General features: G+C 40.2%; 1 protein-coding gene across 4 annotated transcripts; it reads right to left on the bottom strand.

The window, feature by feature from the left end:
* Positions 1-15,007: 15,007 nt before the first annotated feature.
* On the bottom strand, positions 15,008-24,172 carry LOC114250107 (B1 protein-like). 4 transcript variants are annotated; one of them, XM_089727584.1, is made up of 2 exons: positions 24,091-24,172; positions 15,008-15,461 (listed from the first exon to the last, which is right to left on the bottom strand). In XM_089727584.1, the coding sequence occupies exons 1-2, from the start codon at positions 24,145-24,147 to the stop codon at positions 15,105-15,107; spliced, it is 414 nt and encodes a 137-aa protein (XP_089583710.1). In that variant the 5' UTR covers positions 24,148-24,172; the 3' UTR covers positions 15,008-15,104. The 4 variants fall into 4 exon arrangements, 1 of the variants encoding a protein (XP_089583710.1); XR_016323114.1 differs by lacking the exon at positions 24,091-24,172 and adding an exon at positions 16,550-19,178 and having other exon boundaries at positions 15,373-15,461; XR_016323112.1 differs by lacking the exon at positions 24,091-24,172 and adding an exon at positions 16,547-19,178 and having other exon boundaries at positions 15,374-15,461.
* Positions 24,173-24,600: the final 428 nt, after the last annotated feature.

Raw genomic sequence — 24,600 nt, 5'->3', positions numbered from 1 at the left:
AGACATATTTGCGGTTTCACTTCAAACACCCGCTTGTGATGGCACCCAAAGATAGGAATGTCCCTGCAACCTTCCACAAGCATTGGGATTTTTGGGGTCGAAGTTTCGAGCAATGTCCAGTATTGGAGTCATTTGGATGGCAAAGCCAAATTGACGTCAAAAATGCTGGGAGCTCTCAACAGAGCGAAGCGTTACTATACACCTTTTGCTATACAAAGAATAAGTCCGGTCTCGCTTAGAGTACTGCTTCCACCTATAGCCGGGGCTCCCAAATACCAGCTACTGCCATTTGAATGCACACAGAAGAAGTTCTTCGGATTGTCATTAATATCGACTTGACTTGACATTAATATCGACGTGACTTTTATACATAAGTGTAAGTTTAAATTAGCCTGGTGTTTTCCTCCTTTCCTTATGTTGTTTCTTGCTTGCTGATTGTTTTTAATTTCTTTGTTTCTCTATTGTTTTTAATTTGTTTATATTGGGTAGGACCTTTAATTGTCTTTTTGTTTCTGTTATTTGTTATATTATTATACTATGTTAGTTGATTGTTGGTTCTCATGGATTAAATAAATAAATATTAACATAATTTCAATATACGAATCTTTTTTTTGGGCCGGAGAGTGAATATCCATTTTAGATGATAGATCCATTTTTAGAACATGAGATGTTTAGAAGGCGCACAGGATAAGTGGAACTACCAAGATGTTACTTTTTTTCCCTACTTATTCGCTTGAAGCCTAAAGGGTTATTTCAGTGCATCAGGAAGGCTATATGTTTCGAGAAACACTTTAAATGTCCTGATCCACTATCCTGATTGTTCAGCTAATTTATGAAATCACTGAAATCTATTCACAATTTTGTTACCTTAACTCAATGTATTGTAAAGTAGATAATCTACTTGAGAAAGCATTTGACTAAACTAACCGCCAGATGAGACATTACAATTTAATGCAATACAATGTGATATTTAAATTCTAGGACATAAGATATATTATGTATTTCATTTGAATGAATAACAAACGCTTTTGGTCAACACTAGATTGTACTGTTGATTAAATTATCATATCGGTTTTAAATAAAACCGATTCTTAAATAAACTTAAAAGAACATTCTATATTTAAGCAGATTTATCCTTGCATTAGCAATCATAAAATCAATAAGAAATCAATAAAAATGACGTCATTACAAAAAATAGCACGGGCTATCACGACCCTCATTTCAAAAAAAGCTGTCGTACCAGTTGATCATGTCGGCTTCACTGTTCGAATTTAAAGTTTATTTCTTCTTTAAAGTTTTTCCTGTTTTGTATTCTCTAAAAATTACAAAGAAACCTTATTTGTTTCTAAAAACAAAAAGCATAACAGACTTATTTAGTTAATCTGTAGTCCACTTACCCCTAAAAACGTACAGACAAACTCAAACAAAGCCGCTGGACGTAATTTTTCGGGATCCTCTAAAATCCCACTGAAAAAGTCTCAGTAAATGACCACCATTTTACTGAGATTATATTTCATTCCATATCATCAAATTTCATTTCATATACATATATAAATAAAAGATTAGGCTGTATGGTAAAGCACCTTTGCCTTTCCACTTGGAAAAATAAAACTGTTACTACAACTACAGACAAACTCTTCATTATTGTTATGGTTTTGTCAAATATTAAGTGTACCTATGATAATGATACTGAACCTATGAAAAGTCCTGCGTTTCAAACAGATACAGATACATCGATATATTATCACTACAGATACATCAAACTTCAATTTTTTGCGAAAAATCTAAATAGTTTTTATACGAAAATTCTAATCAAATTTTTCTTTTTTTTTTCCCTACCTATGCTGATAGCCTTGAGAGGCTATTTCAGCTTCGCCCTAACGTTTGTAGGTGAGTTCACGGGGCTCAACCGGAGAGTGCTAACACTGACCCTAGCAAGAGCAGTGCTTCGCAGAATCTACCGCCGGATCGGAAACGCGACCCACTGAGAAGTTCCGGCGAGAAACTCAGTGGGCTGTGTCTATGGGTTAGTTCGCTCGTCGAGCTCTTCGTCGCAAGCGACGGGTTCGACGAGGACGGTGACCGGTGCTTGTGGTGCCTAAAAGCACCGTTAATGGATCAGGAGGATCCGTAATGACGTGCTTTGGGCGACGTCGACGGTTTACCATTCGGTCTACTGGGTCGGGTATGTAGTTTCCAGCGGCTACGATGGAGGGTTCTCATGTCGTGCCGCCTTCTCAAAATGGCGCAGCGATGCCGACTGCAGATACTTACTAACTGAATCGAGCTCCAGGTCATCGTGGAGATCCACGTTCCTAAGGAACCATGGCGCTCCGACGGCTATCAAAATCAAATTCAAGGAGCGTCAGACTTTTAAATAAAAACGGCCAGTATGAGAGAAGTTTTCGTATGAAGCGCTTGTGTCCTTAGACAATATTTAGCGGTGTGCTTTAGCATGTGACTGTTTAACATAATTTCAAGTTATATAGCTTAGGCAAATCCATAAACAAGCTATCTCTATTTAAATCAGTAGTTAAAGTTTATTTGTTTCAGTCTGGTATTTTGTAATATAATCACGACGATCGCATGATACCAGCTTTATACTTGTATTTTTTTATTTTACCTGGTGTTATATAGTTATTTAAGCCCATACAAATAACGACGTGAAAACCACCATCAACCTTGACAATTAAGGTGGAAATCTCAACTATGCACTTTTCAAACAAGATCGCATGTTTACTTTGGCAGACTGGATAATGGAACGAACTCTTGCTACACAACACTCCTTAATTCTCCAACGATACTAAGTTTGGCTTACCAAAACTAAAGTTGCTGTGCTTTATTATATTACATTTCTTACTTACATTAGACGAGCCATTGAATTACACTAGAACGATAAACCAACGATCCTAATGTCGTTGTTCGGAAATTGGACTATTCAGAGGAGATTGTCTTGACAATGCCGCCACTGCAATACAGGTTGTAGTCGATTTTTTTCTAAACAGTGGTCACACTACATATTATTAATTAAAAATTAATAAATCTCATCCAGAATAGATTCGTCTACATCGCATACGTATTAGCAATAGATACGGATACCAAATTATATTATGGTTGCTATATACGGTAGCTTTTAGAGCAAAAAATGATTCTTGAAAAATGAAACATTTATTTCTTCCTGACAAATAATGATGAAACCGCATATGCGATGAAACCGCATGACACGTCTCCTTATATGTATTAAATTTGTTATAAATAGCACTTTAAAATAGCGTATTAAATACAAGCAGTCTTAATGGGCTTTATTATGCCATTGTCTATTGGCAGTTAATATAATAGTCTGTCTCATTAATTAACTGGGGGATATAGGCAAGTAAATTTTGTTCCTAATTTCCACTCAATTTCATATTTAAGACATATGGGAAGGTGGCACATATGAATGCCACTATTTATTGGATGCTTTCCTACATTTCTGTGCGATTTAAAGGCTAGTCGCACTGCTACTATATTGAGTTTCTCGCGTCACCTCTTCATCTTATATCCTGAAATGAACGGGGATATATTTTTGTGATATCTATTGGTTCTAATGAATCTACCTAGATGCTTTATGTGGTTAATTAACTCTTAAAGCAATAAAAAATGGTCATTGTTATTATTTGCAATGTTAACGATTTTTTTATCTGATAATATATTGTTACCTACCGTAGGTTTTGTAGACATCGATCCAATAGTTTTTGCGTGATGTTCGAAACAACCAACAAACAGCTTGTAAAAAAATCGTTATATCCGTGTAAGGTACGCATGTTATATTAATAAACATACTTAAGGATTTTTTTTATTATGTTCGTTCCCTGTGAGTTACTAAGTCGTTCATTTGATTGTTCATGATACGTGTATTGTAAAGTGGATTTACGTTGCCGGTTTCTGCTTAAGTACCATTACCTTAAGACTAGTGACACACGTCACTAACTTCAACAAACTGGTATTTCTCCTATACATATAAATTAAAGTTGGTCATAGCCTAGCGTAATTTACTGTAAGTAGGGCTCCCATAAGATGGATTGACGACCTATTGAAGGTTGGCGGAACCCGTAGTTTGGGGAGTTGGGTGAAGCAGCGCAGGGTCGATCGTTGTGGCAATGAATATGCGTGTGCTGAAAGATAGATAGCCTAGCGTGGTCAAGTTTCAACTTATTTTTTTAGATTACTTTCCTGTTTTTTAATTAATGTTTAATTACACAATGAACTATCTATATATATGAAAATGAATTGCTGTTCGTGTCTCGCTAAAAGTCGAGAACGGCTGGACCGATTTGACTAATTTTGGTCTTGAATTATTTGTGGAAGTCCAGAGAAGGTTTAAAAGGTAGATAAATATGAAAATGCTCGAAATTAAATAAAAATATAATAACAATTTTGTTTTTCCTTTGATGTGTCCCACGTCGGACGGATTCCTTTTGTTTGTTTTAAGTTTATTTTATACAAAAGTTTAGGTATTTTATTTATCGATTGAGGCACTACGAAGTCTGTCGGGTCAGTTAGTTTATCATAAAAAACCGACAAGTTACTTACATTACCTTTTAAAATAGCACAAATCAAATTCTCTAACTATTAATAATGAACACTTTTTTGTATGAGACCTTGAAATTTTGTTATCAATATTATGCTGTCAGAATTCTTAAGAAACACTCTGAAAAAGCCTTGAACGGTCTTCCGGCAATAAATAATATGTGCGAATCACGAAACCAATTGCAATTGTTTGCAATTATAATTACAGCTTCAAAGTTTCATCATGATCATCATTTATTGTTCAGTTTTTTTTTTACTATAATAATTTCTCGTGAAACAATACAAGCCATTAAGAATTCTTTCTCGAAGAAATATATCAACTATACGCGCCAATTATTATTTTCGCGTAACTATCTACCTAATTTGAATCTAAGATGAGAACAATTTGCATATCATTAAGACTGAATTCATTTTTGTGTTGCGTAGATATGTAGCTGATCGAATTCACAATCTTAGTGATGATAAAAGCTTACCAGAGCTCATAGCCATGAACAACGTGAATGCCGCCACCCGCATTGAGACATAAGACCGAAGTCTCGATTGGATTGTATGACGCCTGTATCATTCTTCAAAGCGAAGCGTATCACTGCTTAAGAGCAGAAATCGGCAGGGTGGTGCTATCTAGCCGTACGAGCTTACAATATGCCCAGTACTATCAGTAAATGCCGCTTGGTATTCGAAATTCGCTGACATAATGGTCAAAGGGTGTTGCTGGCCTCCGGTCAGCGAATTAACCCAGAGACACAGCCCACTGAGTTACTCGCTGGATCTTCTCAGTGGGTCGCGTTCCCGATCCGGTGGTAGATTCTGCGAAGCACGGCTCTTGTTAGCAACTTCGTCAGGTTTGAGCCCCGTGAGCTCACTTACTAGTTAAGGCTACGCTGTAATAGCTTCTCAAGGCTATCAGCTTAGGTAGGAAAAAAAAAGCTGGCCGTACTCTAATGAACCCTCTAACCCATAGACACAAGCTTCTGAGTTTCCCGCCGGATCTTATCAGTAAGTCGCGATTCCGATCCGGTGGTATATTCTGCGAAGCACTGCTCTTGCTAGGGCTAGCATCAGCAAACTCTCATAGGTTGATCCCGTGAGCTCACCTACCCGTCCGCGTAGTTGGAATAGGCCCTTAGGATGCCAGCAAATGGGTAGGGGAAAAAAATGAACCCTTTAACTACCGTTTATGCTTTAACAAAGCCATGTAACCCAAACACATACATGTAATCTAAATTAAATATTTATAAATAGATTCTTGGTTATAATTCTGCTATTGCTTGTTTCAGTGTTGCCTAACCTTTTTTGTGCGATGCCCCACTGAAACATTTCTAAAATTTTTATACCCCCCATACATAATTTTTAATATTAAAAAAGATATTTGTTCATTTAAGAAACATAAATGATAAATTGATATCAAAACACAGTAAGTAATATTTCAAAACATAATTATAATAAAAAACAGATATTCAAATTCATCATCATTATCCTGCCCTTCTCCCAGTCACCTGGGGTCGGCGCAACATGTTTTCTCCTTCCATACTCTTCTATCATATACCATTTCTTCGCTCACTCCCTCCTACCCATATCGTCTTTCACACAATCCATCCATTTCTTCTTAGGTCTACCTCTTCCTCTAAATCCTTCCACATTCATAGTTAACACTCTCTTAACAACCTCATTTTCATTCCGTCTCATCACATGTCCATACCATCCCAAACTTGCACTCCTCAAATTCAAAATAATTTTAATACAAATTTTCTATGCAGTGAAAAGTGCCCCAATTTTAAACTGCTTTAAAAGAATGGTGATGGAACATTCTTTATCCACCTATAGTTTTGTTTATTGTTTATGCTTTATGCATCCGATAAGACCGCCTATTGTACAAATGTATCTGCTTGTTGACTGTTTTGTAATGTTAATTGTGTTTTGGTGTGTAATAGAGCATGTTCTCTCTCTCTTTCTCTACAGATTTTCTATATTAATTTAGTGCGATTTCCTCTCTTAATTATCAAATTGTCCCCCTTGTTGAGCGTGGATTCCACTTTGGGAAACACTGGTTTAATTACATAATTTTATTGTTCATGAACGATGATGACGACTTACAAGCGGTCAAGCGGTTGAGCGGTGTGTACTACTTACATCTGTTGCGAGGCGATTGGGCGTTCTGTGTGCTTAGTGCGAGTTTTTTAACGTTAAATTAAAAATAGTAACGTGACGTGACGAAGCGTGGCTGACGTCACCATTTTGAAAAACGACATGGCCCCGGTCTCTCTGTCATATACATACATATAAAAATATTTACATAAATTGTTCCGTCTACATAAACTCATATTTTTGTTTTTAAAATATATTTTGGTCTTGAAATACAGAACCTCTTAATTAATAAGTTAATAATAATAGTAATAAATAATCATAAACTTAATAAGTTTAAGTAGTAATTAGTAATGTGACGTTTCGGTAACACTGCGTGTAAATGACATTGATTTACCGATTGAAACTTGCTTAAAGATTAACATTACCCAAGTGTGATCTGTGTGAGTTTAACAACACATATTTGGTATTCTTTACATTACCCAAAAGCGCTAAAGTTATATAAGCGGAAGTCCGCTTATTTTTTTAAATAGTTTAGTTGGACACTGGTTTACTTGTTACCGCACGAAAGGTATGGTATGATAATTCACTTGCGCTTGCAATAAAACTTGAAATATTATTTTGCAGTAGATATTATGAGATAGGATCCTAAATGATGAGTCTGTCAAGCAACTTATCAGGCGACCCCAGACCCCATTAACTTGTATTTCCTTTAACTCGTCACTCAATTACCTTCATCTTCCCAAATTCCTCTTGCCCCTACACCTTTTTTGCTTCATGATAGTTCACTTCGATAGATGATGTAATTAATCGCTGTGATGAGAAGGATTGCCTTATTACAATCTGATTTAGAGTTCTCAGAGCCAATTAATCCAAAATAGGCCCAGAATTATTCTCCCCATCTTAAGGTTTCAAAAACTATGTTTGATCGATGCCTTGGAGATACTACAATTTTTTTTATAAATCCATCAAATTTGCATTCCGCATTTGTTGAAAAAGTAAAGTACGAATTTCTTGTAACTTTCATCCTCGGACAACTCTCCATTCTTCAGTACAGCTAGTGCTTCGGTGTTCACGCCAATTTCTTTAACACATTCTGAGATGTACTGCTTAGATATTTCTCTTTCACTTTCAGTAAGGCGGACATAATAAAACATACTATTTTTTATTGTGTTGGAAACATTGTACTGTTCATGATCTATTTTCTTTTATACTTTTAGAAAGCTTGAAAGTTCTTAATCGAGATCTAATACTACCACTACTACTACTACTATCAGTTATAAACCAAAAGATTCAAATGGAGATAAAGTTTATCAATAAACTAGTGTCAAAAAACTCCGAACATGTTTTGGGACCTCGCGAGACTAATATTAGTAGCCTAACAATAGAATCAGCTAAATGAATAAATTTTGTTTTCGGCCAGGTGGCCGAACTTCCTACGTGGTATCCGACAAAAAATTAGTCAATGAACTAACTAGTTTCAAAAGCATTGAGCTTGTTTAACATGTTAACTGCCGGCGCATTGAAGTAATCATGTCGATTTTTGTTTCTAAGCTCCTGGATTGCCTAACTTTGCCTTCTTTTGTTTGTTAACGTACGTTTTAGTCTTTTAGAAATAGCTTCATTCTTAGTAGCTTCAGGTTCGTCGTCCTAGAGTCTACTTGACATTCCGATGCCTTAGTAAAAAGATCGAAGAGAGGAATTGACATAATTACTTCAGTGCGCCGCGTAGGGCACCGGTGACCTACACGGCAGTTGACGGGTTAATGATCGATGATGCGCGCTAGACTAATGTTACTATCCTAACAACACAACTATTATAGTTCAATGAACATAATTAAGTAACATTTTATGGGTAAAAATAGTTAAATTGACTTTTCGATTTTTGTACTGCACGTGTTCCGAATTCAGTTAGTTTGATTTGAAGCTCATCTTCATTACATAATCATCTATTGTTTAACTGCTAAACCTAGTATCGTGGCGAACTCTATATGCAATAAGTACTTGAAACCACTTAAATTAATTAAATTAATTAGATTCATTAACACAGTTATTAACGATAAAAATCTGTCCAAACAAACAAACTGTTCAAATTTATTAAGTTCATCAGTATTTTCACTGCTTAAATCTCTAGTAGCACTTACCATTCCATGTCCTCTACACCTAGCAACCTGATACCGCTTTCCCTATTTTGATTGATATGCCCAGGTATTTAGGTGATGCGACCATGTTAAAGTCCTTCCTTGGCCATAATACCTTGGCCAAGGAAGGTCAAATATGAGGGTGTCCATAAGGATTCTCTGCAACTACGTCGATCTTTTCCTCGGCAGAATTACCCACATTCCCACACCAAACAATTACCTATTCGAGTCTTATTCGGTGACGCGGTCCACACACACATAGACTCCCTTTGCTTATAAACCAAAACAAACATAATCAGCTTTGCAAATAAATTACTGGTCTTAGTTTAACTACCTGCTGTCTTCGTTGATCGTTCTGGAGGCATAAATTAAGGTTCATCCCGAATTAAACATACGCTTCCACCGCTCTAGCTCAATTAATTTAGGATACGCCAATTTATAATTAATTGATCTATAAGTCCACACAGTACAAAGGACTTGCAATAGCATTATAATTCTAATTAAATCTGCCCAGTATTGCAACTATACTATACTATTGAGACTCTGACAGACTATATATTCAGACGCCCCCCTTATGTCTCGAAATAGGTGGCGGCATTCACTGCGTCATGTTTATGGACTCCGGTAACCACATAAAAATATGTAGACCGTTTGGTTGTTACCCGATCTATTTGAAAGAAAAGCTTATACGCAGATTTTCTTTAAAATTTAATAAAAGAAATGATCATTGGATATTTGGGAATAATCGACAAACGAAAGATTTTCCACCGAGTGGGTAAAATTGCTCGGTAGACCAACAGACAGTAAGCTTAATTAGAAAATATCGTTAGTGATTTTTCTCTTTGGCTTTCAGTAAGATGCTCGATCTGTAGACATTATAAAACATAATATGTAATTTATATTGTTTGCGAAAAATTTTTCCTTTTCATAATTACCTACTCAAATTCCTTTTATGCTTTAGCAAAGTTCAGAAAGTTGTGATTTAAGCGTTGCCTAATTTTTTGTCAATAAACTAGAGTCAAAACACAAGCTCGGATCTATTATAGTTTAGCAACCGATTATACGCCGTAGACCTAATACCTAGTCAGGTCGTATTGTCACACAGTAAAAACTTTTCTTTTAGAATGCTGGCCACAAAAAAGTTTATTGAATTCGAATTTCGAATTGTTCATGAAAATAAAAATGTATACTTTTAGAATTTTACTCATTTTTAAATATGGAGTGGACGCTTAAAGAAGAACGTGTTGCAGTTATTGCGTTGCATCATTGCGGTTACGCGCCAATTAAAATTTTTAACATACTGAAAAATTTGAATATAACCAAAAGATTCGTTTATCGTACCATCAAACGATACAATGAAGACTCTAGTGTAGATGACAGGTCAAGAAGTGGTCGCCCTCGGTCTGTTAGGACTCCAGCAGTGATAAAAGCTGTGAAGGCGCGAATTCAAAGAAATCCCAAACGTAAGCAGAAACTGTTGGCCCTTCAGATGGGGTTAAGCAGAACCACGGTGTTAAATGAAGACTTAGGACTTCGGGCATATCGAAGAAAAACAGGACATCGTTTGAATGCTCGTCTAATGGACCTGAGACTGAAGAGATGCCACGCTTTCTGGAAGCGGTACGCGGGAAAAAAATATCGGGAAATTCTTTTTTCGGATGAAAAATTTTTTACCGTAGAAGGGTGTAAAAACGAATGCAGTTGTGTATCAAAATACAGTCCTGACGAACCTTGTGGAACCTGTTTCTCATACCATGTTCAATAACAGGCACTAGGTATTCCAACAAGATTCGGCGCCAGCTCATGGAGCGAAGAGCACACAAGACTGGCTGGCGGCGCGTGAAATCGACTTCATCCAGCACGAAGACTGGCCCTCCTCCAGTCCAGATTTGAATCCGTTAGATTACAAGATATGGCAACACTTGGAGGAAAAGGCGTGCTCAAAGCCTCATCTCAATTTGGAGTCACTCAAGACATCCTTGATTAAGGCAGCCGCCGATATTGACATGGACCTCGTTCGTGCTGCGATAGACGACTGGCCGCGCAGATTGAAGGCCTGTATTCAAAATCACGGAGGTCATTTTGAATAAACTTTAGTGTCATAAGAATCTATGTTTTGTTAAGTTCATTTTGGTATATGAATGGTTACATAATGAATAAACTTGTTTCAATTATTTTACATTAAACATGTGACATAATTTATGACCTGACTAGGTAAAACCAGCATCCTTTGCATCATGCCCTAGGGAGGGGACTTTTTTTCTTCTTTTTTTTCTGGTTTTTTGTTTCTATGATTTGCATTTTATTATTGTAGTAATTTACACAAACATTTTGATTTTCGAATACCAAAATGATAAAAATATCACATTTTATTCATTTAAAATTTTAAATTACTAATGTTTTAGAACTACGGACTGAGCCATTTTGATTGGGTATTACGGTTTTCGCGCGTGAGTTTTAAGCTGCTTTCACGGATTACTCCGTGATCAAGAAAACTGTCAAGTATTCGGAACATTGGAAATATTATAATAATATGACGACAGTAAAAACGCGATATCGAACCGTAAAAGTAATATTAATTATTCTAATTATTGTACAAGTATTGTAATTTTTTCAGAATTTATCTTATAAGACAAGTCAAGCTAGTCTAAGAAATGACAAATTGAACTTACTCAATAAACTAACTATAAACAATAAAATAACTTACAAAATAAAAATCTGGTTTGGGAGCCTTTTTTTTAAAGGATTCGATCTATACGTATTCTATTGATGGCTACCTTTGTCGATCGGGCGATGAGTCTCGTGTATTTTTTATAAAAATTGATTAATGAAATTCTCGTGGTTCCGTACCTACCTTAGGGAAATAAGTGAATATTTTAAACGATATTCTCAACTTTTCTATAATATTTTAATTGGATAATTAAACCGGAAAGCTATTAAATAATTAATAGATATTCATTAGAGATAAAAAAAATACGAAATTTAATTTAATTTAAATGAAAATGAATCTGAACGTTGACAGATCCCTCAATGGTTTTTTCTTCAAATAATGCTAGGTTGGTTACTTTATCACGATGTACCTGATAAAAACATGGTTGACAGTTAATAAGAGAGTGTTATACCTAGTCTAAGACATAAACAAACTCTGAATGGAGGGTATCAATATCGGAACTTGCACAAAGGCATGGACATATCAACCCTAGGGCTAAAAGGGTTAAGCCCCGAGGCAGGCTGCGAGGGGCGGCGCAAGCCGTACCATCTGATGCCCAATTTTACTTTGCTTTTATGACCCTCAACCTACCTACCTAATAAACAAAACTCGGTTGGTCGTACTTGATCATTCTTAGCTCACAATAAAATCCTGTACAATTTCTTTATACATATTTTATATAATATTAATGTAACTAAAATCTTTTTTCTATTATATCGGGTGGCATGGCTTATAAGCGCTGAATCTTCAACTACGCCACTGCACAAAGCAGTTTTTCTCTCACTGAGGGACCTGCTTAATGTGCATGTGTTTTTTTTTTTACTAGATGGCACTACGTGGGAATGAGGCGTTCGCTCCTGGCCTTTTCATTTTTTATTATTATTATTATTATTTATTGAATTGTATTTTTTGACTTGACTTGTTTTTTCGTATAATGTAAATATGTTTTCTTATTTAAAAAAAAAGAAAATATTTGATAAAATCCAAAAAAAAAAAAGAAGCTCGCTGAGTTTGTTTCGCCGGTTCTTCTCAGGACTGTGGCTTTTTTGGAACCGGTGGTAGAGTTAACATTTTCTTTTACATTTTGACATTCAACAAGTGTGTTTTTGATGACATCCAAGTTGAAATAAATGATTTTGAATTTGAATTTTGAATTTGAATACGTCTAACATAAAAATGCATTGCACATATACAGGCATTAGTGTTTTGAGTTGAAGTTGGGTACCGGATGGAGGTCCCACTTATTTGCCGGATGGAGGCAATAAGTGGTCAAGAGCTACTCGATGGAGGTGGCACTTGAATTGAGTTATCGTCACTCGATATAGGTGGCATGAGTTACTCTCACTAGATGGAAGTAATTGTAACGATAGTTTGTGGTTGATACAGAATACTGATGAAATACTGCTCAGATTGAGTTGTTTTGTAATAACTCGGGTTTCTAATGCTTATTGAGCATTAATGAAATTTTTCAGTTGTATAGTGTATCACTAATAATTAGGTACTTAAGTTATCTACTCACACAGGTTAACATAGTCTGTTAAAGATCTTGTTGAGAGCTAACGTTATGGTTTGTAATGAAAGGAATCCCAATCCTCAATCGTGAATGTATCAGGATTGGCCGAGACGAAACCTGTTTGATATTGCAAAAGGTTGTTTTCCTTGCAGGAGCGTCACACAGGGACGTGTGACGTGTCAGAATGGCCGTGTCGTGGATAACGACTTTTAGTTGTCGTGGATAACGACTATTAGTAACATTAAGACGGTGGTTTTGATTATTATTTTAAATGATGAAATGTTGTTTTGATAAATATCACAAAATGAAGGGTAGACTCCGTAACGCCACAGTATAAAATGGCGGTACGTGGACAGAGTCGTGGCATTCCGTGTCAGACAGTCATTCCGTCCGTCTCAGTCAGTGAGTTTCTAACAGTCAGTGAGTCAATCAGTCAGTCGGTCTGTCGGTATGTGCAACGAAACTGTCGGTTTATCCTGTCATTGTGAAAGTTGTGTGTGTTGAGTTTCAATAATTATTATTCAAAAGGTTTTATTCACTTTTTATAAACTGAGTTCAACCAAATACGAGTGATGACGGAAACTACCGCTCAGCCATCCCTGACCTGTGCCAACAAATATATATTTAGAAGAAATATCACTTTTAGTAATACATATAAGAAAAAAAATGGCGGAAACTCAAATAGACAAACGTGACGGACTTTTACTTTTAATGGTATTCATGATCAATAGACTGTTCAATATTCTTAAATAATAGTTATGTGTGATAAATACTCAAAATAAAAGTCCGAGCACGAAACGTAAGGTCACGAACTGAATGAGTAAAATACATTATATAAAGCTATTAAACCTCCACATTCAATAATTTGAATTTGCTCCAAGCATTTCTTTCTGTCAAGAACTTACTGTTTTCTCTAAGTCAAAGAATTAAGGTATTAATTAAGTATATAAGTTAATCTTCTTAAGTATATTGGATGTTATTTTATTTATTTATTTTATTTGTTACAGATAATGGTTTGCTTTTTTTTGTTCCCTACCTAATCGTTCGTAACCCACGGGGTTATTCCAACTGCTCGCGGACCAGCGAGTGCGCTCACAGGCTCAACCTAAGAGAATTTGCTAATACTGGAGCCCATAGACATCTACATCGTAAATGCGCCACCCACCTTGAGATATAAGTTCTAAGGTCTCAGTATAGTTACAACGGCTGCTCCACCCTTCAAACCGAAACGCGTTACTGCTTCACGGCAGAAATAGGCGGGGTGGTGGTACCTACCCGTGCGGACCAGAGGTCCTACTACCAGTAATTACGCAAATTATAATTTTGCGGGTTTGATTTTTATTACACGATGTTATTCCTTCACCGTGGAAGTCAATCGTTAACATTTTGTTAAGCACATATCGTATTTCTTTCGAGAAATTGATACCCGCCGGCGGGATTCGAAAACCGTTGCATCGCTAGATACGAATGCACCGGACGTCTTATCCTTTAGGCCACGACGACTTCAATAACTATTTATTGAGAAAATCCGGCGAGAAACCCAGTGAGCGGTGTTTGAGGAGCCTAAGAGCACCGAGAGCGGATCCGGGGGATCCAACAAGGCATACTTCGGCTTTGCGTTGCCCCTTCACCTGGGTCAGATAGGATTTTGTCATTATTTTTTTTGCTCTACTAACAAATGATTATCATTTGGAAATAACTTATTCAGTCAAATACTGCTTAGCAATAGACATACTCTATTAAAATCACAGATAGCCCCCAATAGATACCGCATTATTCAACATTTGTTTCAATTCGATTTCACCAAATTTTGAGGTAAGCATGAGTGGCGTGGGACGTGTCAAGTGTGATTGCATATTTCAATGATTAACTTATAATGCATCAAACCATAGTAGTGAGGGTTATCTGTGATTAAAATCAACTAATTAAAAGCAAAAAAGCTCACCACTAGTCTTTTAAAATTGATTAATATTAAAGGAATTGAAACGACAGTTATAAAGGAAATATTGGTTTAATGAGATTTTAAATTATTTCAAAACAGTGGCTAATAATTTAGAATGACCAATATAATTACTTATTTGGAGATTAATTAAAATAAAATATGTGTCTTGGTCCCTTTGTGGTAGCATTGTAAGATCGCAAAGGCTTTATCGGCTGCGTCTTGGCCGGTCTTATCCTTGCACTGTTCTAGTACGCTTTGGGCTTCAGATTTATTAACACCAGAAGGAAGTTTTGCTAGCGCAACAACCATGTTCAATGTACCATCTGAGTTCAAGATTGCGGATTTGTTGAAAAAGCAAAGCACGAATTTCTTAAAAGCTTTATCTTTGGGGTACTTTCCAATCTTCGCTGCATTTATCACTTCGGTGCTCACGCCAGTTTCTATACCACATTCTGCAGTGTACCAGTTAGCTTTTTCTCTTTCATCTTCATTAAGGTGGACGTCCTGTGAATATGATAAAATAATTATCATTTGTATTGTGTTAGGAACATTGCCCTGTACATAATCTAATTTGTTTTATACTATTAGGAAACTTGGAAAGTTTGTAATCGAGACCTAATCAATACTAGTACTACTATTAGTTAGCAATAAACCGAGAGATACAAATGAAAATAAAGTTTATCAATGAACTAGTGTCAAAAAACTCCGAACATGTTTACGACCTACGCGAGAGTAATGTTACTAGCCTAACAACAGAATCAGGTAAATAGCACCAGTTAAATTTAATCGGCAGAAATATATAGTGTTCGCGATTCTTTCATAGTGAGAAAAAAGTTAAACAGTAGTACAATTTTAAAAAAGTGGAGAGATATCACTCTTATTATGTATTGATTACAAGATAAATGAAGAGTTAGGGGTTGAGCATAGTAGAGTACAGTACAGTATGTTTGTACACTAAAATAAAAACACAAATTAAAAACATTAAATAAAAAAAGGATAATGGGTAAAAGCGATTTTCTCCATACAACCATCAGGTGGACAAAATTCGGTACATATCGGTTGAAAAAATATAATATTTATAAATATGAACTTTATAATGACAATATTGCCACATTACACATCAATGGTTGACCACAAATCAGGTTTAGCCCATTTTAAAGTGTATGGATGTATAAAAACACACGATATTTAGGTACCAGGAGGGTTCACTGAAAGAAACTTAATGAATCGGGTACGTATTTGCGATAGTCTATTGAAACGTAATGGAATAGAATCTTTTTTTTACCAACGCCGGTGATAAAAAGCTACTAACTAACCTATAATGTATACTAATATTATAAAGAGGAAAGATTTGTTTGTTTGTTTGTATTGAATAGGCTCTGAAACTACTAAACCGATTTGAAAAATTCTCTCACTGTTTGGAAGCTAAACTATTCGCGAGTAGCATAGGCTTCTTTTTTGAAAAAAAAATTGGGATCTTTACTAAAACTCCAATAATGTAACCCAAGGTGTAAAAAATTAAATAAAATATTCTTGACATGGCGTGCCCTGCAAAAACTATTGATGATAGAATAAAATAATGTACCTACTACCTACGACTTTGTAGAACACATCATTCCGATAGAGGCACCCGTCACGTGCGGACGTGCCCATCGACCACTCGATCGCCCGGCCTTTGTTCGCCCGGCTTTTGTTAGCCCGGCCATTGTTCGCGCGGCCTGTGTTCGTGGTACATCTGCCGACCAAGTGTTTTTCCTGGAAGTTTTTATTTGTTTTGTTTCCTTTCGTTATTTCTGTGTTCGTGATACATCTGCCGACAAACTGCTTTCCTGGAAGTGTTTAATTGTTTTGTTTCTTTTTGTTATTTTCGTTTTGTTGTGTTTTTTCTTTGTCCTGTAGTAATCGCGCCGCATCGCCACCTGTGTTCAATAGAACCGCTCAGGTCCGAGAAGTTGGGGCCTCGCCGCAAGGCGAGTGTTTTCAAGACCCAGGGCCGCCCCACCTGGGCACTCAGCGATCATGGACGCTGTATTCGCGGAATTCCTCCGACTTCGTCATCCACAGCTCGCCTCAGAGTTTCTGGCTTTCAAGGCCAATCACACTGCGAGCTCTCTCGAAGACTCCGCCGTGCTCGCTGCTCCTGCGTCGCCTGTACCTGCGTGCAAAGCTTCTACATCGAGCACCGCAGCCACCGTCGTGCCTGCCGTTCCCGCGTCGCCTATACTGGCGAGTAAAACTGCTGCGTCGTCCGCCGTGGCCACCGTTACAGCTGTGCGATCATCCGCGGCCTCCGTCGCGCCCTCCAAAACACCTGCTCGTAGGTCACCTGCGCCCGCCTCCTCGTCCTCCGACTCTGACTCGGAGATGGAGGTCGACCTCGCCCCCGCCTCATCGACGGATGGATTTACCCTGGTACAAAAGGGTAAGAAGCGTGCCGCGGAGTCTCGAGCTCCCGCGGCCGCTAAAATTAGCAAAGCCGCGAACGCGTCGCGCCCCCGCCCCCAGACTCCCGTTGCACCTCCAGCCCGTGCCAGTCCGTCACCGCATCCGGTGGCACACAATAAAACCCAGTCCCCTCTTCCGGTAATCCTTCAAGAGAAGGCAGCTTGGGATCGAGTTTCCCTGGCCCTTAAGGCCAAAAATATCAATTTCACGAATGCCCGTAACCTCGCGAACGGCATCCAAATAAAGGTGCATTCATCTGATGACCATAGGGCCCTCACCTCTTACCTCCGTAAGGAGCGTATAAGCTTCCACACTTATACGCTTCAGGAGGAGCGCGAACTCCGCGTTGTAATACGCGGAATCCCTAAAGAGTTAGATGTAGAGCTCGTAAAAGTCGACCTGTTAGAACAAGGCCTACCAGTGAATTCTGTGCACCGTATGCACACCGGTCGCGGTAGGGAGCCATATAATATGGTTCTAGTCGCTCTCCAGCCTACCCCGAGGGTAAGAAAATCTTTAACACAGAGACCGTCTGTAGGCTCTCTTGTATCGCTGTCGAAGCCCCCCATAAAAAAGGCACTCCTAGCCAGTGCCATAACTGTCAATTGTATGGGCACTCTTCCCGTAACTGTCACGCGCGCCCCCGATGCGTCAAATGTTTAGGCGATCACGCCACGGCCCTATGCACTCGCGATCAAAAAACCGCGACGGAACCGCCTAGCTGCGTCCTGTGTCGAACACAGGGTCACCCCGCAAATTACCGCGGATGCCCTCGAGCCCCGAAAATAAATCGCCGCGTCGCCCGCCAAAACCGCCTCCGAGCTTCCAGCCCAGACATCAAAGCCTCGGCACCCTCTGCGTCGCAGGCTAAGCCAGCGTTCGTTCCGGCGGCGGTGCCCAGTGTCTCGGCCTGGGCGAAACCGCTGCCGTACACGAACACGGTTACAACTCCCTCCTCCGCGATTCGTCCAGCCCCCGCGACTCGTCCCTCTCCCGCGACTTGCCCTCCGACCGCGTCCGAAAATCTCGCTTTAGCGATCGACTTCTTTCAGTCTATCAACTTTGAGCGCGTTAACGCTTTGGGCGACGCCATTCGCGCTGCCTCCACTGCACAACACTTTATCGCCGTTGTGCAGGAATACGCCGACGTATACGCGTCATTAAATACGTACGTCCTCCCCTCACTCCGCCGGTAATCAATGGCGTATATAAGTAGAATAAAGCCCCTATCCGTGACGATAGGATTTTTTAACGCTTACGGTCTCGCAAATCAACGTGATCAGGTTTCTGACTTTTTGCGTGACCATCAAATTGATATCTTTTTAGTGCAGGAGACCCTACTTAAACCCGCGCGCCGTGATCCTAAAATCGCGAACTATAACATGGTCAGGAACGACAGGCTCTCTGCCCGTGGTGGTGGTACCGTCATTTACTATAGAAGAGCCCTGCATTGCGTCCCGCTCGATCATCCCGCGCTCGCTAATATCGAAGCATCAGTGTGCCGAATCTCACTGACGGGACACGCGCCGATCGTTATCGCGTCCGTTTATCTTCCACCGGATAAGATCGTTCTAAGCAGTGATATCGAGGCGCTGCTCGGTATGGGGAGCTCTGTCATTCTGGCGGGCGACCTAAATTGCAAACACATCAGGTGGAACTCACACACCACAACCCCGAATGGAAGGCGGCTTGACGCGTTAGTCGATGATCTCGCCTTCGATATCGTCGCTCCGTTAACCCCGACTCACTACCCGCTAAATATCGCGCATCGCCCGGATATACTCGACATAGCGTTATTAAAAAACGTAACTCTGCGCTTACACTCGATCGAAGTAGTTTCAGAGTTAGATTCAGACCACCGTCCCGTCGTTATGAAGCTCGGTCGCGCTCCCGATTCCGTTCCCGTCACGAGGACTGTGGTGGATTGGCACACGCTGGGCATCAGCCTGGCTGAATCTGATCCACCATCGCTCCCGTTTAACCCGGACTCTACCCCGTCTCCTCAGGATACCGCTGAAGCCATAGACATCTTAACATCACACATCACCTCGACATTAGATAGGTCATCGAAACAAGTTGTAGCGGAGGACTTCCTTCACCGCTTCAAATTGTCCGACGATATTAGGGAACTCCTTAGAGCTAAGAACGCCTCGATACGCGCCTACGACAGGTATCCTACCGCGGAAAATCGTATTCGAATGCGTGCCCTACAACGCGACGTAAAGTCTCGCATCGCCGAAGTCCGAGATGCCAGATGGTCTGATTTCTTAGAAGGACTCGGGCCCTCCCAAAGGTCTTACTACCGCTTAGGTCGTACTCTCAAATCGGATACGGTAGTAACTATGCCCCCCCTCGTAGGCCCCTCAGGCCGACTCGCGGCCTTTGATGATGACGAAAAAGCAGAGCTGCTGGCCGATACATTGCAAACCCAGTGCACGCCCAGCACTCAATCCGTGGACCCTGTTCATGTAGAATTAGTAGACAGTGAGGTAGAACGCAGAGCCTCCTTGCCACCCTCGGATGCGTTACCACCCGTCACCCCGATGGAAGTTAAACACTTGATCAAAGACCTACGTCCTCGCAAGGCTCCCGGTTCCGACGGTATATCTAACCGCGTTATTAAACTTCTACCCGTCCAACTCATCGTGATGTTGGCATCTATTTTCAATGCCGCTATGGCGAACTGTATCTTTCCCGCGGTGTGGAAAGAAGCGGACGTTATCGGCATACATAAACCCGGTAAACCAAAAAATCATCCGACGAGCTACCGCCCGATTAGCCTCCTCATGTCTCTAGGCAAGCTGTATGAGCGTCTGCTCTACAAGCGCCTCAGAGATTTCGTCTCATCCAAGGGCATTCTCATCGATGAACAATTCGGATTCCGTACAAATCACTCATGCGTTCAACAGGTGCACCGCCTCACGGAGCACATTCTTGTGGGGCTTAATCGACCAAAACCGTTATACACGGGAGCTCTCTTCTTCGACGTCGCAAAAGCGTTCGACAAAGTCTGGCACAATGGTTTGATTTTCAAACTATTCAACATGGGCGTGCCGGATAGTCTCGTGCTCATCATACGGGACTTCTTGTCGAACCGCTCTTTTCGATATCGAGTCGAGGGAACCCGCTCCTCCCCACGACCTCTCACAGCTGGAGTCCCGCAAGGCTCTGTCCTCTCACCCCTCCTATTTAACTTATTCGTCAACGATATTCCCCGGTCGCCGCCGACCCATTTAGCTTTATTCGCCGACGACACGACTGTTTACTATTCTAGTAGAAATAAGTCCCTAATCGCGAAGAAGCTTCAGAGCGCAGCCCTAGCCCTAGGACAGTGGTTCCGAAAATGGCGCATAGACATCAACCCAGCGAAAAGTACTGCGGTGCTATTTCAGAGGGGAAGCTCCACACGGATTTCCTCCCGGATTAGGAGGAGGAATCTCACACCCCCGATTACTCTCTTTAGACAACCCATACCCTGGGCCAGGAAGGTCAAGTACCTGGGCGTTACCCTGGATGCATCGATGACATTCCGCCTGCATATAAAATCAGTCCGTGACCGTGCCGCGTTTATTCTCGGTAGACTCTACCCCATGATCTGTAAGCGGAGTAAAATGTCCCTTCGGAACAAGGTGACACTTTACAAAACTTGCATAAGGCCCGTCATGACTTACGCGAGTGTGGTGTTCGCTCACGCGGCCCGCACACACATAGACACCCTCCAATCCCTACAATCCCGCTTTTGCAGGTTAGCTGTCGGGGCTCCGTGGTTCGTGAGGAACGGTGACCTACACGACGACCTGGGCCTCGAATCAATTCGGAAATACATGAAGTCAGCGTCGGAACGATACTTCGATAAGGCTATGCGTCATGATAATCGCCTTATCGTTGCCGCCGCTGACTACTCCCCGAATCCTGATCATGCAGGAGCCAGTCACCGTCGACGCCCTAGACACGTCCTTACGGATCCATCAGATCCAATAACCTTTGCATTAGATGCCTTCAGCTCTAATACTAGGGGCAGGCTTAGGGACCCCGGTAACCGTACTCGTCGAACTCGACAAAGAGGTCGACGTGCAACCTAACCCATGCATCAGCCCGCTGAGTTTCTCGCCGGATCTTCTCAGCGGGTCGCGATTCCGATCTGGTAGTAGATTCATTCGCGAAACAATTGCTCTTGAGTTGTTAGGTCTCCTTCGGAGGCGCTCGGGCAGTTGTTAGCAAATCCCACCCCTCTTGGCTGAGCCTTTGCTCGCCCACCTGTCCTGGTGAAACTGGAAAGGCCTTCGGGCCACCAGTAAACTTTCAATCATAAAAAAAAAAAAAAAAGAACACATTATTAATTACAAAAAGTGTCCCGACAGCATATATGTAACTATTATACTTATAGTTATGGCGCTATAAGTGTTATTTTATTTAAGAAACTAAAACAACGTCAAATATCGTTGAAATATTTGTTAAAGAACCGAGCGGAGCCGGAGCGGGACGCTAGTGTACAAAATAAAATAAAAATAATTATGGTCAAAGGCCTGTCAAATTCCACAGACTATTGCGGAACCTGGATTAATTCGCAAGTGATGCAATGTGTGTGATGGGATGGATAGAGCATCGTTCATTGTAAGCTTTGACCGCCGAGCAAAATCATCGTCTCGAAACTCCACTGCCGGCGCCAAATGAGAGCCTCAACTAAAAAGTGGAGAGAAAGGGTGTGGTTTTTTAACACGGCAATACCAGACTACACATATGTTTAGCCTCCGGATAATATTAAGAGAGTTTCGTTGGGAAGTCTAGAAGTTGTGAAGTCTATATAGGGAGTGACTTTGCACCCGATTTTCATCTATGGATCCGTTCAAAAATTTTAAGCTGGGTTAACATCAAAAAATATCTGTCAAAACTAATTGTCTCAGTTTTTATAGTACTCTAAAATTTTCTAGAACAATAGCTAGGTATATGTCACTGGGGGTCGGGACCGGGGTAGTATCCGTGACCTGGCCCCCTAAGAGCTAAGGGTCCCACCCGTTTTGTGCGGGGAAAGACCCAGACGTGGGGTGGCGTGCTTTGCACGCTCACCCGCAGTAGGAAGCCGGGTGATGGTAGACCGCGTTCCCCCGACCGCTCTGGGGGAAGGTGTAACGCGGCGCCATCAAGGCGGGCTCTCGGCCCGCTGAACGAGGGAACCGGTGGTCGTGTCGCTGGTGGCCGCCGGTCCGGCGTCCGTGGGACGGTGGGATGGATGTAATGTGCTCTGCGTCAACCCTGTCCCGCCGTCTTAATAGCCCCGACTGGGCTCTGGCCCGGTCCGAGTTAGGGCGCCGGTTGTGAGCGGCAGGAGTTTTTAGTGAGGTTCAACTCCCACATCCCACATCCCACATGGGGATCCGGCGATTTTCTCCTGTGAAAAAAAAAAAAAAGAAAAAAAAAAAAAAAGTATATGTCACTACCTACATATCGACGCTTGAAAGGCAAACGTGACTTAGCGAAAATGCGTGAACTTTACAGTAGACTAATTTAAAGTTGAAATACCTGAAAAAATATATATTTTAATGAATCTAGCTGTAGGATTGAAATGATTTTAATAGACCTTGAAATATATTTTTTTGCGCATCGAATATTGCTATTGCCTATCATTTATGTACAAAGCAGTTATTGCCGCTTATGTAATATCAAAAAGGTATTATTACTGGTTATTATTTGTTACTGGTGGTAGGACCTCTTGTCAGTCCGCACGGGTAGGTATCACCACCCTGCCTATTTCTGCCGTGAAGCAGTAATGCGTTTCGGTTCGCAGGATGGAGCAGCCGTTGTAACTATACTTGAGACCTTAGAACTTATATCTCAAGGTGGGTGGCGCATTTACTTCATAGATATCTATGGGCTCCAGTAACCACTTAACACCAGGTGGGCTGTGAGCTCGTCCACCCAAATAAACAATGAAAAAAAAAACCAAGTTCGACCATTCGATTACATAAAATTCACAAACAAAACTAATATAATTTAAAATCGCTTATAAGTAACACCAGTGAAACATCGAGAGCTTTGCAAATAAACTGGTAGTTTCATTATAACTGTCCTCGTCGAACGTTCTAGTTGCATAATTTACTATTCATCCCGAATTGAATATCCACTTCATAACTTGAGCTAAATCTAATTTTAGTTACGACAAATTTTAATTCATTGATTAATAAATCCGCACTGAATGTGTAACTTGTAACAGTATAGCAATTCTGCTTAAGGCTAGTTAATACTATTGAGACAACCAACTCATACCTCGAAATGGGTGGTATTCACTGGGTCATGTTTATGGGCTCTAATAGCAATATAACATATAAGATACAATACTGTTTTTGTTGTTATTTTGAATCAATATTAGTCCCAAAGTAAAAAATAAGGAGACAATATTTATATTATTTATTATATATTATATATTACACAGCTTATTTATTTATCATAAATAAAATCAACATCTTATTTATAATAAATTTAAATTTATAATCAATAATTAAGATGTTGATCTTCAAATAAATATCGAACGTATATAATTTTCAACGAAAGTTTTATGATTACGGAAAGCGACATTTTAATTATTGGTCAAGGAATAAAACATTTGATTTGACTATCTCTCGCTTATAAGCGTTAACGACAAGCTATTTTACTTAAATTGTATAAGAAACGACAAAACAAATACACTCACATCGGCTCCGCAGTTGAAGACGGCGAACGCCAGACATATCAGGACAACTGACTTCATACTGCAAAGAATACTATTTAGTAATCGAATGTTTTTTTTTTTCTTACCTTAGCTGATAGCCTAGTAGGTAAGCTCACGGGGCTCAAACCGGACGACGTTGCTAACACGAACCCTAGCAAGAGCCATGCTTCGCAGAATCTACCACCGGATCGGAAACGCGACCCACTGAGAAGATACGGCGAGAAACTCAGTGGGCTGTGTCTGAGGGTTAATTTACTCGTCGAGCCCTTCGTCGCAAGCGACGGGTTCGACGAGAACGGTGACCGGTGCTTGAGGTACAAAGCAGCTTTAGTGGATCGGGAGGATCCGAAATGACGTGTTTGGGGCAACGTCGACTGCTTTCCATTATTTCCGCAGGATCGGGAATATAGTTACCGGCGGCCACGATGAGAGGGTTCTCGTGTCGTGTCGCTTTGTCGAAGTGGCGCATCAACGCCGACTGCAGATACTTAC

This window comes from Bombyx mandarina, chromosome 05, assembly GCF_030267445.1.
Source record: "Bombyx mandarina strain Sakado chromosome 05, ASM3026744v2".
Classification (NCBI taxonomy): Eukaryota; Metazoa; Arthropoda; class Insecta; order Lepidoptera; family Bombycidae; genus Bombyx; species Bombyx mandarina.
This window is presented reverse-complemented; position numbering and strand designations above follow the sequence as displayed.

Bases quoted from the DNA above. Each gene is read 5' to 3' on its own strand.
- LOC114250107 (XM_089727584.1), bottom strand. From the start codon at position 24,147: ATGAAGTCAGTTGTCCTGATATGTCTGGCGTTCGCCGTCTTCAACTGC. The intron at 15,462-24,090 runs GTGAGTGTATTT...TCATATTCACAG, and splicing joins TCTTCAACTGCGGAGCCGAT to GACGTCCACCTTAATGAAGA.